A 13,672-nucleotide genomic window follows, 5' to 3' on the forward strand; every position below is an offset into this window, starting at 1 on the left:
GTATGATGTCCAATACTCTGAGAAAGTGCACACACATTAGTGAGTATTGAAAACACACACACACACACACACACACACACACTGTGAACTCACACCTGGAGCAGTGCCCTGTTGAAAAAACACAGCATATGCTGGTTACGTATGTTTTGAAGCATTGGCAGCTGATTTGAGCTGGTTTAAATGGTCATGAGCTGTTTAAGCTGGTCAAATGCATGTTTGTTTGTTTGTTTGTTTAACACAAACCCTACATCTTGAGAAATTACTCCTATTGCTATTTTTTCCTCTCCTTGTCTTCTGTCTACAGTTTGGGACATGTTCTGTAAAATATCAAACTAACCATTTTAATATATGTCATTGACATTTAGTGGTTTTTACTGTATGGTCAGGTGGGGAAATATAATAGTGTGTGGACCAATCAGAGATAAATGTTCAAAAAGCGCACGTTAATCGGTTTCCGCCAGTAGCAGGTCGAGGTTGAACAAAGATGAGTTCCAGAAGAGATCGTATCTTTAATACAACGATTTAACATTGCTGCTGATCATGCCATTGCAAATTCAAGAAATGAAAGTAATGTCCCATTAGTTGACAGGTATGTGGCAGTTTCGTCTTTTAGGACATGTGGTCATTGGCAAATTGCTTAATTACAGAAAAAGGCGGTAAGCTCTTTTTGGGGTGCGTTTCTCGTACAACGATGTAACTCACTGCTGAACCACCGCAGCACAATCAATGCATCGTTGTAGAAACTAACTAGTCACGACTGTTTCCCAAACCAATCGCACCTTTGATGTCTGAATCACTTTAGCTAACAATATATATAACAATACAGGACGGTCGTTGAAGACGTCACGTGCATGTGGTGGAGTAATAACTTCTGCTAATTAATCGGTTCAAGGTCGTAATTAACATATTTAGTATTATTAGAGTTAATTGACATAAACAACAGAAAGCTGTTCATCATGTTAACATGTAGAGTTTGGCGTACACTTTACTCTTGTTTCTCTTATCCGCCTGTTCCAGACTAAGAATGTTTGAGAGAAGAGCAGATTCAGGCTTCAACAGAGGTCACACAGGACAAGAGGATTGCTCTGAGACGTTCAGTGTTGGATGATCCTGAAGCACATATTCTCATGCCAACACGCAAGTATTTACCTTGAAAAATATGTTGTTCTTATTTCATACTGACAAAATCAATATTTTTTAAAAACATTTTTAAATTGTGCATATTATGTGATAAACATGATTTAATTGTGTATCTTTCTCTTTAATAGGAGGGACATCAATAAAGAAGATAGTTGTCCCTTCATCAATGAATGAGAGTGATTTCTGTGATTTGCTGACTGTCCTCAGAGCTCAGGAAATTGACCTCTGCAGCGTCGACTGGCACATTTTGTTGTTTATTCTTACTTGCAACAATTCAGCAGGAACCCTCTGAAACGCTGAGTAACAATTCTTTGACGATGCTCGTAATTGTAACGCTATCTACAGAATGTGAAATAGGGCCGCAACTAACGATTATTTTGATAATCGGTTAGTTGGACGATTATTTTGTGTCGATTAATCAAATACAAATCCTTTTTTTTTTATTGTTGATTGTTGTAACATGTTGTTACATGTTGATTTTTAAATCTAAATTTAAATTTAAACAACAGATATTTCAGAAAAATTAATATTTTTGCACTGAACATTAATATTCTCCCGCGTTCCGTCTGAGTGCACGCGCCGGCGCTCATTCAGTAAAGTTTGAAGTTTAACGCAGACTGTCAGGACGAGTCTTCATGCAAAATGGAAATGCTCACGTGAATTTGTAACGTTTACAGATAAGGATATAGCCGTATTACAATATCTTACAATAGAAAATGTAAGCTTTGGTGATAAATGTTCTAACAAATTTTTGAGGAATTGTTTAATACATCAATGTTTCCAAGGACCTGTAAAGAGAGCTTATATATTACGTCATTATGAGAAGAAATAAGTGAAATTAGAACCAATTTTCTTTCATTTCCTGTCAACCCTAAATGTAAAGAGGTGCACTTCAAAATTATGAATCATATATACCCTGCAAAAGAATTTTTAAGAATGAGATTTAATGTAGGAAACTCAAACTTATGCCAAATATGCAAGTTAGAAACGGTTGAACATCTGTTTTTTCTGTGTAATTTGGTAAACACATTCTGGAAGGATGCATTCAACTTGATGCAACAAGAAATACCTGCAAGATTGACAATGTCATGGGAAACTGTTAAATGTGGTTTGTTAACTAAGGATAAAAAGGTATCTTATGTAATAAATAATATGTTGCTTTTGTTGAAATTTTACATACACAAATGTAAATTTTTTAAAACTCTATTGGTTTTTAAAGAGGAATTTAGAGTATATCTGGAAACACTGAGAGGGATGAAAAATCCCAAAGCATTGTATCTGTACTCCTTACTGGAAGAATTTGGTTTTATAACTTTAAAGAAAGACACTTCCTACACCCCTACATTTTATTTGAATTTTATTTATTTATTCATTTATTTATGTTCACTCTCTTTCCTTTGTCTTTAACTTGTTTGTAAATCTTTAAAATTTTGTGATTGACTTTTTGTTGATGTTCAATATGCTTGAAAAAAAAAGGGATATAGCCGTACGTAACGTTTTGCGCTGAGGACGCACATGCATCTGTCAAAGTGCCTGACAGGGCAAGCCATTACACTAATGCATTAGCTTGAAGCTTAAAATAAAGAGTTCTCATGTTTTGATCAGCTTTGAACTCGTACCTTCCTGCAGCTGCTCAATCGGTCTCCTTGCTGCAATTAAACAAAAAAAATTCCATCGGACAATTTAATGCTGCAGTTAAACACTGAATAAGGTCCTCAGTCCTTTTTTGTAGGAAAAAAAAATTTCATTGGAAACATTTTTATTTGCACATGTAGACTGACAGTGTATTCAGGCTAAAGCACAAATCTTAAACTACAGTTTTGAGTGAAGGAGTCATATGACTGTAGCCTGAGCTGAAACAGGAAAAACTACTTCTTTTTTGTTTTTTTCTAGATACTGCAGTGTCACAGCGAGCGCCAATTCTGAGTGGAGGATGTGCTTGTGAAACTGGAACTAAATCGACAGGGAGGGATTCCTGCCCATTCTCAGTGATCGCCTTTAAAGTTTGTTTCTCTGTTTGTTCCACTGTCATTGACAAAGATGGATCTGTATCTGGCCTTTCTTACCCTCACTGTTTTTCTCTCAACTGATGCTCAATGTAAGTTCATGCTCTGTATATTAAAATACTTCCACAGATTGGTAACGTTGTTGAATGACTACACTGTGATATGTTTATCTGATCATTCAAGCAGTCGATGACTAGTTGACTACCAATGGTTGATTATAAGTAGTCATTTAGCACACTGGATGTTAAAATCAGCTGTATAGAACATCTTCACATTTAAAAACTACTGGTGCTTTAAATCAGTGACAAAAATAAGGTTTTGTGTAAATTCCTTTAATAGTTAAATCTGCTATGTAATTCATCCTTTATTTCTCTGGGTATTTCTCATTTATTTTTTGATGTTTCTTTCATTTCAGATACACACAACTTTTTCACCATTAATGGATGTTCTGATACAGAAAAAGAGACTATGTATGGAACTGACGGAGAGGAGATATGGCATGCTGACTTTACTCAAAAGATGGGAGTAACTACATTACCTGATTTTGCAGATCCTATGACCTTTCCAGGATTTTATGAGGCGAGTGTTGCAGATCAAGAAGTATGCAGACAAAACTTAGCTGTATGCATTAAAGCTTACAAGAGCCCAGCAGAGGAAATGGGTATGATGTGAATTTCAAGTATGACTACAGTTTTGCATGAGATTTAAAGTTTTCCTGTACTATTTTTCTTAACATTGACATTAATCAGTTTGGAAAGAGAAATTAAATGAGCTCCATATTATGCATTCAGTATCATCAAGAGTGAATTTTGTCTCACAACTTTATCTGATTTGTTTTCCTATGACTGAATTTTATTTGAATGAGGTCAAATTTACTCCTGCAAAGTTTGACACAGTTTTCCGTGTTCACAGACCCTCCTGAGACCTTCATCTATCCGAAGGATTATGTTCAGCTGGGTGCTGAAAACACCCTCATCTGTCATGTGACGGGCTTCTTTCCTCCACCTGTCAGCGTCTCATGGACCAAGAACAATGTCATTGTGACAGAAGGAGTGAGTCTGAGCCAGTACCGCCCGAGGAACGATGGATCCTTCCACATATTCTCCTCTCTGAAGATCATTCCTGAAGAGAGAGACATTTACGGCTGTACGGTGAACCACAGAGCCCTCCAGGGACCACAGACCAAAATATGGGGTAAGAGCCACTCTCAAAGAGAAATCAAATCAAACTACAGTAAATTGACCCTTTGTAAAGACCCGCCCCCCCTTAGTTACTGTTGCTTTGTCCGACAAGCCATGGCGTTGTCACGCCACACGCAGTGAAAAATACATCGCGGAGCAAAGAGGACACTAGCCACGTTTACATGGAGCATTGTAATAGGTTTAAAAGTCCGATCCGAATGAAAATGCTCCATATAAACACCTCAATCGGAATAAAAATGCCCAAACCGAATGAAATTGTAATCGGTTTGAGAGAGGTGGGATAAACCTTTCTATAAACCAAACAAAATAAAAATTCTGCCATATAAATGCGTTAAACAGATTACTTTGCGTCTACGTCATCACGTCAAGCGGTCAGGGGTCGTCAGAATGCAAAATGTCGGCGGCAAAATTAAACTGGAGTAAAACTGAAACAACACATTTATTAAATTCACTGAAGGAACTCATTAAATCATTACTACGGACCTTCATCCACACGCTTCTGCTTTACGGAGGAGGGGGGCAGTATTGAGATGCTCCTTAGAGATGCACAGCCACCAAACAGGTCAGCTTCCTGTTCCCGTCTTTTCCTCATCCAGCAGTAATATGCTACAATTTCACACTGTTGCAGAGCAGCACACGCGCATAAGAAATAACGGAACTCCATGTTGACAGGAATACAAGGCGGCAAACAGGACATAAGCTAATGTGCGCATGTCACAAAGTCATTCAGATTGAAAGCGCCGGTGCATGTAAACACCATATCGGATTAGATAACGTCTCATGTAAACACTCCACCGAATCTTTCAATCAGAATGATTTTAATCGGAATGACAAAAAAGTGTTGTACATGTAAACGTGGCTACTGACAACACATAAGTGACCTGCTCTGTCTTGTCTGTTGATGATATTAAACAAAGTCCCAGCTTTCAAACTGTTTAATTTTTTAAGAAATTCGAACAATTAAAAACGTTTTGTGTCGTGACAGATTGCTGTAGCGCCTTAGCTCAAGTGGCTCGTGAACTGATCATCACTTCCTACTAGATCATTTATAGCATCAAAAAACATGAATGAACATCAGAAGGAATGTTGTTTAAAACGCGGAAAGACGTCAGTACACACCATTTTTCAAGGTCAAGTCCACCGAGGTTAATCTTCCAACTAATGACTACTTTGTCAGACAGAATGGCAGATTCTGCGTTGATTGGTTAGATCGCTTGTCAATCAAACTCCCGGCGAAGGGTCAATTGTGTTATTCCCAGTTGTTATCTACATGAATTATGTACGTATCAGTCATCATTCTGTGACAAATGACAACAGTATTACAGCACTGACAGTCACTCACCAGTTTTTTACAATGAAACATCGTGTTGAAAATGCATCTGCTGAGCAGCTGTTATAACATTCACACACCTTACAATGATCAACAGGTGTCCGAGAGACGGCTGCTCGCCCGCCCAGTCTGGGTCCGGCCCTGTTCTGTGGAGCTGGATTCACTCTGGCGCTGCTGGGAGTGGCTACGGGAATCTTTTTCTTTATTAAAGGAGCTGCGACTGACAACACAGATATGGCAAAAAAAGAAAAACATTTCATGCAATGGACCTACCAATAAGGACAGTTTCTCGAGGATTTTGAATCCAATGATACAGTGCATTTGTGTGTCATTTGAGACGACGGACACCACCGCTGGTGTTGAAGATCCATAGATACATAAATGCAAAGATCTGGTTGAACCTTGGATGAAATCACCTCATGAAATCTTTGCTTGCTAATTTCTATGTAGCACTGTTCATACATTACATTGACAGTTCATCAAGTAATCTAAACAAATCATAAGCTTGACTTAATAATTAAAAATACACGCTAAGTAACTTTTGCTGCTCTAGCAGTTAATAAAGAAAATTAAATGTGGTTGAAAATGAAGTATTCTTAAAACTTGCAATCTTGAATGCATTTTTTCCTTATATTCCAAATAAATACTTAAATTATGCATTGCTTTGCATATGCAACTTTCCCTGGAAAAAGCTGTTGTAAATAATGAATGCAGAGACAGAGGGACTGAGGAGAAATGGACATACAGAAGAATATTTTACCGTGATATAATTTCAATGTCATTTTAGCAGTTCAAGTTTCTTTTTAAATAGACATATGAAGTAGAAATTAATTAAAAAGTTTCTGTTAAAGAAACATGATGGCCTTTAAACAGAGGAACTAAAAACAGTGTGAAGTAAATAACTGGAACAGAAACTGGTATTTGAGAAATCAGAAACTGTAGAAACCAATGAGCAGAAAACTAAGGAAAAAGAAGAACAGGGAAAATGAAATCAAAATACAAAGAAACTACACAGACAGAATCCAGACAATCCAGCTGCACTAACAGCATTTTCATAATGCCTATTAAAACCATCAGGATTCTTGAAAATAAATATAAGGGATTTTACCATAACATTTTCTTACCATTTTGATGGTAAGAAACCGATCATCTCTTCCTACTAGTTCATTTATAGCATCAAATAAACATGAATGAACATCAGAAGGAATGTTGTTTAAAACGCGGAAAGACATCAGTACACACCATTTTTCAAGTTCAAGTCCACCGAGGTTAATCTTCCAACTTCTGACTACTTTGTCGGACAGAATGGCGGATTCTGCGTTATGATTGGTTAGATCGCTTGTCAATCAAACTCCCGGTGAAGGGTCAATTGTGTTATTCCCAGTTGTTATCTCCATGATAACCAATGATGTATGTATAAAAGAACAGTCATCTTTCTGTGACAAATGACAACAGTATTACAGCACTGACAGTCACTCACCAGTTTTTTACAATGAAACATCGTGTTGAAAATGCATCTGCTGAGCAGCTGTTATAACATTCACACACCTTACAACGATCAACAGGTGTCCGAGAGACGGCTGCTCGCCCGCCCAGTCTGGGTCCGGCCCTGTTCTGTGGAGCTGGATTCACTCTGGCGCTGCTGGGAGTGGCTACGGGAATCTTTTTCTTTATTAAAGGAGCTGCGACTGACAACACAGATATGGCAAAAAAAGAAAAACATTTCATGCAATGGACCTACCAATAAGGACAGTTTCTCGAGGATTTTGAATCCAATGACACAGTGCATTTGTGTGTCATTTGAGACGCCGGACACCACCGCTGGTGTTGAAGATCCATAGATACATAAATGCAAAGATCTGGTTGAACCTTGGATGAAATCACCTCATGAAATCTTTGCTTGCTAATTTCTATGTAGCACTGTTCATGCATATACTGTAAAATCTTGAATTCTTATATTCCAAATAAATATCTAAATATTTATGGCAGTTTTACTGAAATGATTGTGTATTGCTTTATATATGCAACTTTCCCTGGAAAAAGCTGTTGTAAATAATGAATGCAGAGACAGAGGGACTGAGGAGAAATGGACATACAGAAGAATATTTTACCGTGATATAATTTCAATGTCATTTTAGCAGTTCAAGTTTCTTTTGAAATAGACATATGGAGTAGAAATTAATTAAAAGGTTTCGGTTAAAGAAACACAGAGGAACTAAAAACTGTGTGAAGTAAATAACTGGAACAGAAACTGGTATGTGAGAAATCAGAAACTGTAGAAACCATGAGCAGAAAACAAAGGAAAAAGAAGAACAGGGAAAATGAAATCAAAATACAAAGAAACTACACAGACAGAATCCAGACAATCCAGCTGCACTAACAGCATTTTCATAATGCCTATTAAAACCATCAGGATTCTTGAAAATAAATATGAGGAATTTTACCATAACATTTTCTTACCATTTTGATAAAATGGTACTTATAATTGACGCAAATATAAAATAATACAAAATAAAGTTGGTCTAAATGTGGTAAGTTTGTCACATGGCTGGAAATGTGGGGGAACTGAGTCCAGGGTGTGAATTTCAAAGGGCGAGGGAGTTCCAGTTCAAAATTCACAGGACATAGTAGCCTCCAAACACCTACGCAAATTTCATATATGAAAATAATGACATTTATATTTTATATTTTTATATTTATATTAATATTTTATATTTTTAAAAATATAAAGCATGCCCCATCTATGGTGCCCCAGTGAAGTTATTTTTGTTTTGTTTTTGAGCACAAAAAGTATTCTCGTCACTTCATATCATTAAGGTTGAACCACTGTAGTCACATGACTGTTTTAACAATGTTTTTACTATATTTCTGGACCCTGAATGTGGTAATTTCGTTGCTTTATATAGGAGATAAAAAACAAACAAACTCTAATTTCATCAAAAATATCTTAATTTGTGTTCTGAAGATGAACGGAGGTCTTACGGGTGTGGAACGACATGAGGTAATTACTGACAAAAATTTCACTTTTGGGTGAGCTAACCCTTTAATTAAACCTTTGAACTGAGTTTTTAAGTTTTATATTTGAACCTTTTTATGTTTGATTATAAGCAACAGTAGCTTAATGGGAATGATCTCAATGTTGAACTGAGTCTGGCAAAGTGATTAAAGTCATTGTGAGACTTTTGTTTTTGTTGTTTTTGTCAATTGTGTACCGATGAACTACAGTAAATACTCATTTGTATTTACTATATGCTTTACTCTGGGGTGGGGGAACAAGCTGAACTGGTTTGATTTGGTGATTGTTGTTGGAGGTTGAAATGAATTTGTGTTTTATTGGCGATGGAGTGTGAGTGTGCACTCATTGGCAGAGTATTTGCCGTGTGATATAACTGTGGACCCTGTGGGCTGTAGGTTTGATATTGTGTTATTTCTTTTGTTGTTGATTTGGTTTCTTTGCCAGTTCCTCTTATCCTTTGGGTTATTTCTGAATATTGTTAAATAAACATTATTTTCAAGGAAACACACTGTGGTTGTTGCCCTTTTTGAGTTCTCATCTCTTGCGAGATGCTAAGGTTACACAAGTTAAAAGATCATTGTGTTTAATCTGTTACTGCATCATTATTTACTTTTTTAAGCTGTGATTTTAAAAAAAGAAAGCAGGATATTGCTTAGCAACACCTGACACGTGAAGAAAGAGCAGCTGATTGGACAGTGGTTTCAGACACTGACCTCATTAACATGAACAGTGTGTTTGCTGCTCTCAGTTGTGATAGTGAGTGAAAATGTCTGTGTTAAAGCTCTTGAATTTTCATCACATTCTGATGCTGTCTGTATTCACTGGAGCAGGTGAGATAAATGGCCTTTACTAATAGACGACGAAGAAATTATAATTATTATAGAAGCAGTGATGGACATATTGGGGTTTAACAGTGTTGGTAAGATTTAACAGCAACATTTTCTTAAACACTGTTAGTTATGATGGTTTTCTGGTAGTGAAAGCAGGTACAAGCTCAGGGTGCTGCAGCGCCCCCTACCGACAGCTGTTTCACTGTACTGGAATTTAAGATGGCTTAAAAAAAAATTCTACTTTTTTAATTTTCCACATTTGTTCATAAAATTACTCTAAAGATTATTTCACTTTTATATGTTGTTGAATGTGCATCAGTGACAGCGCTCTGATCCAATGGCCAAATGCAGTCACTGCCTGATTCGTTCCACTCGTTTTAAAACCTTCCCGGTCTACTGACATTTATTAAGACATCTGCTTTAAACATTACAATGCTCATGATAACTATGCCAAAACCCGTCCCCAGCACCCCCCTGATAAAATGTGTTCCTGCGACTATGTACAAACTCTATAGATATTTCAATATTATGGCCATGATGTGATGTTTCAGAATTGTTGTAGAAATAACCTCATGAAGACTTTATTTTTCAGCTAATGGATATTATTACTACCGGTGGTCACAGTGCATCTACAGCTCTCCTGATCTCAGTGACATGGAGTTCATTGAAGGTTCTTACTTCAATAAATATCCATTTGTGAAATACAACAGCACTGTGGGGATATTTGTGGGGTTTACAGAGTTTGGAGTGAAAAATGCAGAGATGTGGAACAAAGATCCATCGTTGTTACAGCAATATAGGGCTCAAGTTGAAGTATTCTGCAAACCTAATGCTAAACTTATGGAAGCAGATATCTACAATAAAACAGGTATGTGACAAGGCTCACACAGAACACTTCTTTTAAAAATAAATCATTTGATAAAATGAACATTTTTAAATTGTGTGTCGCACCTTTGATGTAATCACAGTATACACACAGTAAGATGTGATTTAGGATGTGGCTGTTGTTGGTTCAGTGCAGCCGAAGGTGAAGCTCAGTTTAGTGATGCCGGGCGACAGCAAACATCCAGCTCTGCTCATGTGCAGCGCGTACGACTTCTACCCTCAACCAATCAAAGTGTCCTGGCTGAAGGACGGTGCGGTGGTGACGTCTGAAGTGACCTCCACTGAGGAGCTGCCTAACGGAGACTGGTACTACCAGATTCACTCGGAGCTGGAATACACTCCCAGATCTGAAGAGAAGATCTCCTGTATGGTGGAGCACGCCAGCTTCACCAAACCCATGATCTATGACTGGAGTAAGAGACAAGACCTGTCATATCACACCTTCATTTGCAAACGACACACCAATATAGCGTCATACTAGATATAAACTGATGAAAATAACCGTCATTTTTACCCTTCCGGTCAAATACTGCACTGTAAACATCAGTAACAGCTTTAAGTTGTCAATGCTGGTAAATGACCATGGTATTAGCAGGATAATCCATGGCTCAATGTTAATTAAATGATTTGAATGAACTCCACTTCACGTCAGGTGGTTCTTTATAATGCACAGCTAGCCGTGGATTATCCCTTACTTAATATTGTGGTAAACGAGCGATGCCTGTCCCTCACAGACCCGCCGGCCCCTGAGTTTGAGTGGGATATTCAGCTGTTATTCACTATTGAATCTGCTGCGCTGCTGCTGGGAATCATCATAGCAGCTGCTGGATTCATTTACTACAAGATCAAATCAACAGGTCTGTAGAGGTGAGAGCCACTCATATAAACCTATTCCAGTTATAGATCAATAAATGTCATGGCATTATATTTTTCAGTTAATCTTTTTTTTTTGATAGAGAAGATCCTGGTACCACATTAATTTACATTTTACTCAGGTATGACAAATTACAAAATTACAGTATTTCTGTGTGATCAAACATTATGTTCCAATCATCCTGAATAATCTGCTTCAGTAACATGAATATTAATCACACAAATTGCAGGTGCTTATACTGACTGAAAGGAGCCTCATCATGGAGAAGCACAAGCACACACTCTTCATGACACAACTATCACACACAGGCTTCGACTGATGTTTCACAATAAAACATGAGGATGAAAATATTTCAGCATCTTTAATCTTATTGACAGCAATGATGTGAATGATTGATGGAATGATCTCATCTTTCTCCTCTTGCTCTTTCCACTGCGTCAGTTTCCTCCACTCCACCATCTCTTCTTCCTCTCTTTCTCTCCTCCTCATCCTCCTCTTCCTGCTCCACCACTTCTTATTCTTTCTCCACTTTCCACTAACAGTTGTTTGCTCTGGGAATTCACATCCCCATTTAAAGTTCATTTTATAGCTGTGTAAAGAGTTTAATAAAGTGCATTTTCTGTGCAGTGGCAGTCTGGCAGATACCAATTTGGTGGTAATTGAGAAGATACCATGGGCCTCATTTATAAAGCGTGTGCATACTAAAATCAACACCAACGCTCATATTCATAAAAACGGTCTTTGACATTGAAAAGTGCTTAGTGTGGTGGTGTGGGTAGGCTTAAGGGGTAAAGGAAGGGTGAACATAATTAATTTCTGTAATTACATTTAAAATTACACAACGTATTACACAATATTTGCAGATATTCTACAAATATTGTACATGTAAAACATATATATTATGTACACAATAAGTGCGTTAGTTTAAATGTCAGTACAATGCAGTTAAAGACACCTAATAGACGGCGTGGGGGGAAACAATGCTTTTTTTTTTAATGTTTTTTGCAAACATTTATTTGCCTCGCCTATAGATGATTATGTACACTGTATGGGAATATGTGTGATGAATGCTAAAAAGCCTACCTTAATGAAAGACAAATGTGATTAAATAATTTTTTGTGTGTGTGTTGGCAGCTGATAGCTTATTCCTAAACCCTGTCGAAGACTCTGCAGTTTAGTTGGAATCGATCTGTCATGTTTTTTGCATCTTTATCCAAGCAAATTAAATTTCTGCTATTTATTTAAGTGTACACAAAGCTTCCGTGTTCGTTCTTGGTGCTTGCTGTTTAAAACATTGGTCGATAAGTGGATATATCAAACAAAGTGTGTTTAAACTCACTGTACCACGTATTAATATGTGAGGTGCGTGCACACGAGGAAGAGTTTGATATGTCCGGGAGTCAGTACAGGCAGTATATAAAACTTCAGATCGAGGTTTTTTAAACTTCGTGTAGCCACATAGCAGCTTTTTGGCATTGCGCCAAGCAAAAATAATTATCATTACAAGAGAACAGATCAAGCGTCTAACAAGGTCTGTGGTGTGTTGGTGTGGATGTCAGAGTGTGCTTTGTATGTGTTTAATAAAAAAAAATTGTGTGTGCATCAGTGCGTGCGTGTGTTTGCATGTAATATTTGAGAGAGAAAAACGTTTCAGGTTACACATGTAACCATGGTTCCCTGAGAACAGGGAACGAGACGCTGCGTCAGAGTGCTAGGGCAACTGCCTCCGCAGGAACCGGTGTCTGAAACACACACCCAGTCTCGGCCCATGACATCATAATCATGTGACCCGAAAGTACAGTTGAGCTCAAAAGTTTACATACCCCTTGCAGAATATGCAAAAATGTTAATCATTTGAACAAAATAAGAAGGATCATGAAAATTGCATGTTATTTTTTATTTAGTACTGTCCTAAAGGGCAGTACTAAATGAAAAAATATGATCTTTAAACAAAATAAGAAAAACTTGCACATCAACTTCTTGTTCAAAAGTTTTCACCCCCGGCTCTTAATGCATCGTGTTTCCTTCTGGAGCATCAGTGAATGTTTGAACCTTTTTTAATAGTTGTGTTTGAGTCCCTAATAGATTACAGCATTAGCAGAGATATAATTAAAATTTTCTTAAGGAGAAAAAATCTAATTGAATAAATTTAAAGACAGAGACACAGTTGGTTCAGTAAAACATTTTTGTTTTCTCACCCTGCTGTACTAAACCCGTACCGAACCGAGGATTGTTTCTCATATATTATAGACTATCAGTTTTCATATTGTATTTATATCCAGTGTGATATGCACAGTGGTAGAGATAAAAGAAACTGTGGAGATGTTTTTTAAACCTACACCACAGTAGTAATTAAGTGTCAGTTTTAAATGAAAAGTATTATTCATTT

At 37.2% G+C, this 13,672-nt stretch overlaps 2 protein-coding genes across 9 annotated transcripts; both read left to right on the forward strand.

The window, feature by feature from the left end:
* The first annotated feature begins 3,036 nt into the window (after nucleotides 1-3,036).
* On the forward strand, nucleotides 3,037-7,666 carry LOC127508898 (RLA class II histocompatibility antigen, DP alpha-1 chain-like). 2 transcript variants are annotated; one of them, XM_051887389.1, is made up of 4 exons: nucleotides 3,037-3,238; nucleotides 3,562-3,807; nucleotides 4,059-4,340; nucleotides 7,244-7,666. In XM_051887389.1, the coding sequence occupies exons 1-4, from the start codon at nucleotides 3,181-3,183 to the stop codon at nucleotides 7,423-7,425; spliced, it is 768 nt and encodes a 255-aa protein (XP_051743349.1). In that variant the 5' UTR covers nucleotides 3,037-3,180; the 3' UTR covers nucleotides 7,426-7,666. The 2 variants fall into 2 exon arrangements, with proteins under 2 accessions (XP_051743349.1, XP_051743348.1); XM_051887388.1 differs by lacking the exon at nucleotides 7,244-7,666 and adding an exon at nucleotides 5,776-6,335.
* A 1,740-nt stretch (nucleotides 7,667-9,406) lies between these two features.
* LOC127508892 (rano class II histocompatibility antigen, A beta chain) lies at nucleotides 9,407-11,633 on the forward strand. 7 transcript variants are annotated; one of them, XR_007928963.1, is made up of 6 exons: nucleotides 9,407-9,524; nucleotides 10,117-10,392; nucleotides 10,541-10,822; nucleotides 11,144-11,276; nucleotides 11,345-11,404; nucleotides 11,513-11,633. XR_007928963.1 is itself a non-coding variant. In XM_051887370.1 (6 exons), exons 1-4 carry the CDS (start codon nucleotides 9,461-9,463, stop codon nucleotides 11,272-11,274), a joined length of 753 nt encoding a protein of 250 aa, XP_051743330.1. In that variant the 5' UTR covers nucleotides 9,407-9,460; the 3' UTR covers nucleotides 11,275-11,276; nucleotides 11,366-11,404; nucleotides 11,513-11,633. The 7 variants fall into 7 exon arrangements, 6 of the variants coding, with proteins under 6 accessions (XP_051743330.1, XP_051743331.1, XP_051743328.1 ...); XM_051887370.1 differs by having other exon boundaries at nucleotides 11,366-11,404; XM_051887371.1 differs by having other exon boundaries at nucleotides 11,371-11,404.
* The last annotated feature ends 2,039 nt before the right edge of the window (nucleotides 11,634-13,672 follow it).

The sequence above is a fragment of the Ctenopharyngodon idella genome, chromosome 3 (genome assembly GCF_019924925.1).
Source record: "Ctenopharyngodon idella isolate HZGC_01 chromosome 3, HZGC01, whole genome shotgun sequence".
NCBI lineage: Eukaryota > Metazoa > Chordata > Actinopteri > Cypriniformes > Xenocyprididae > Ctenopharyngodon > Ctenopharyngodon idella.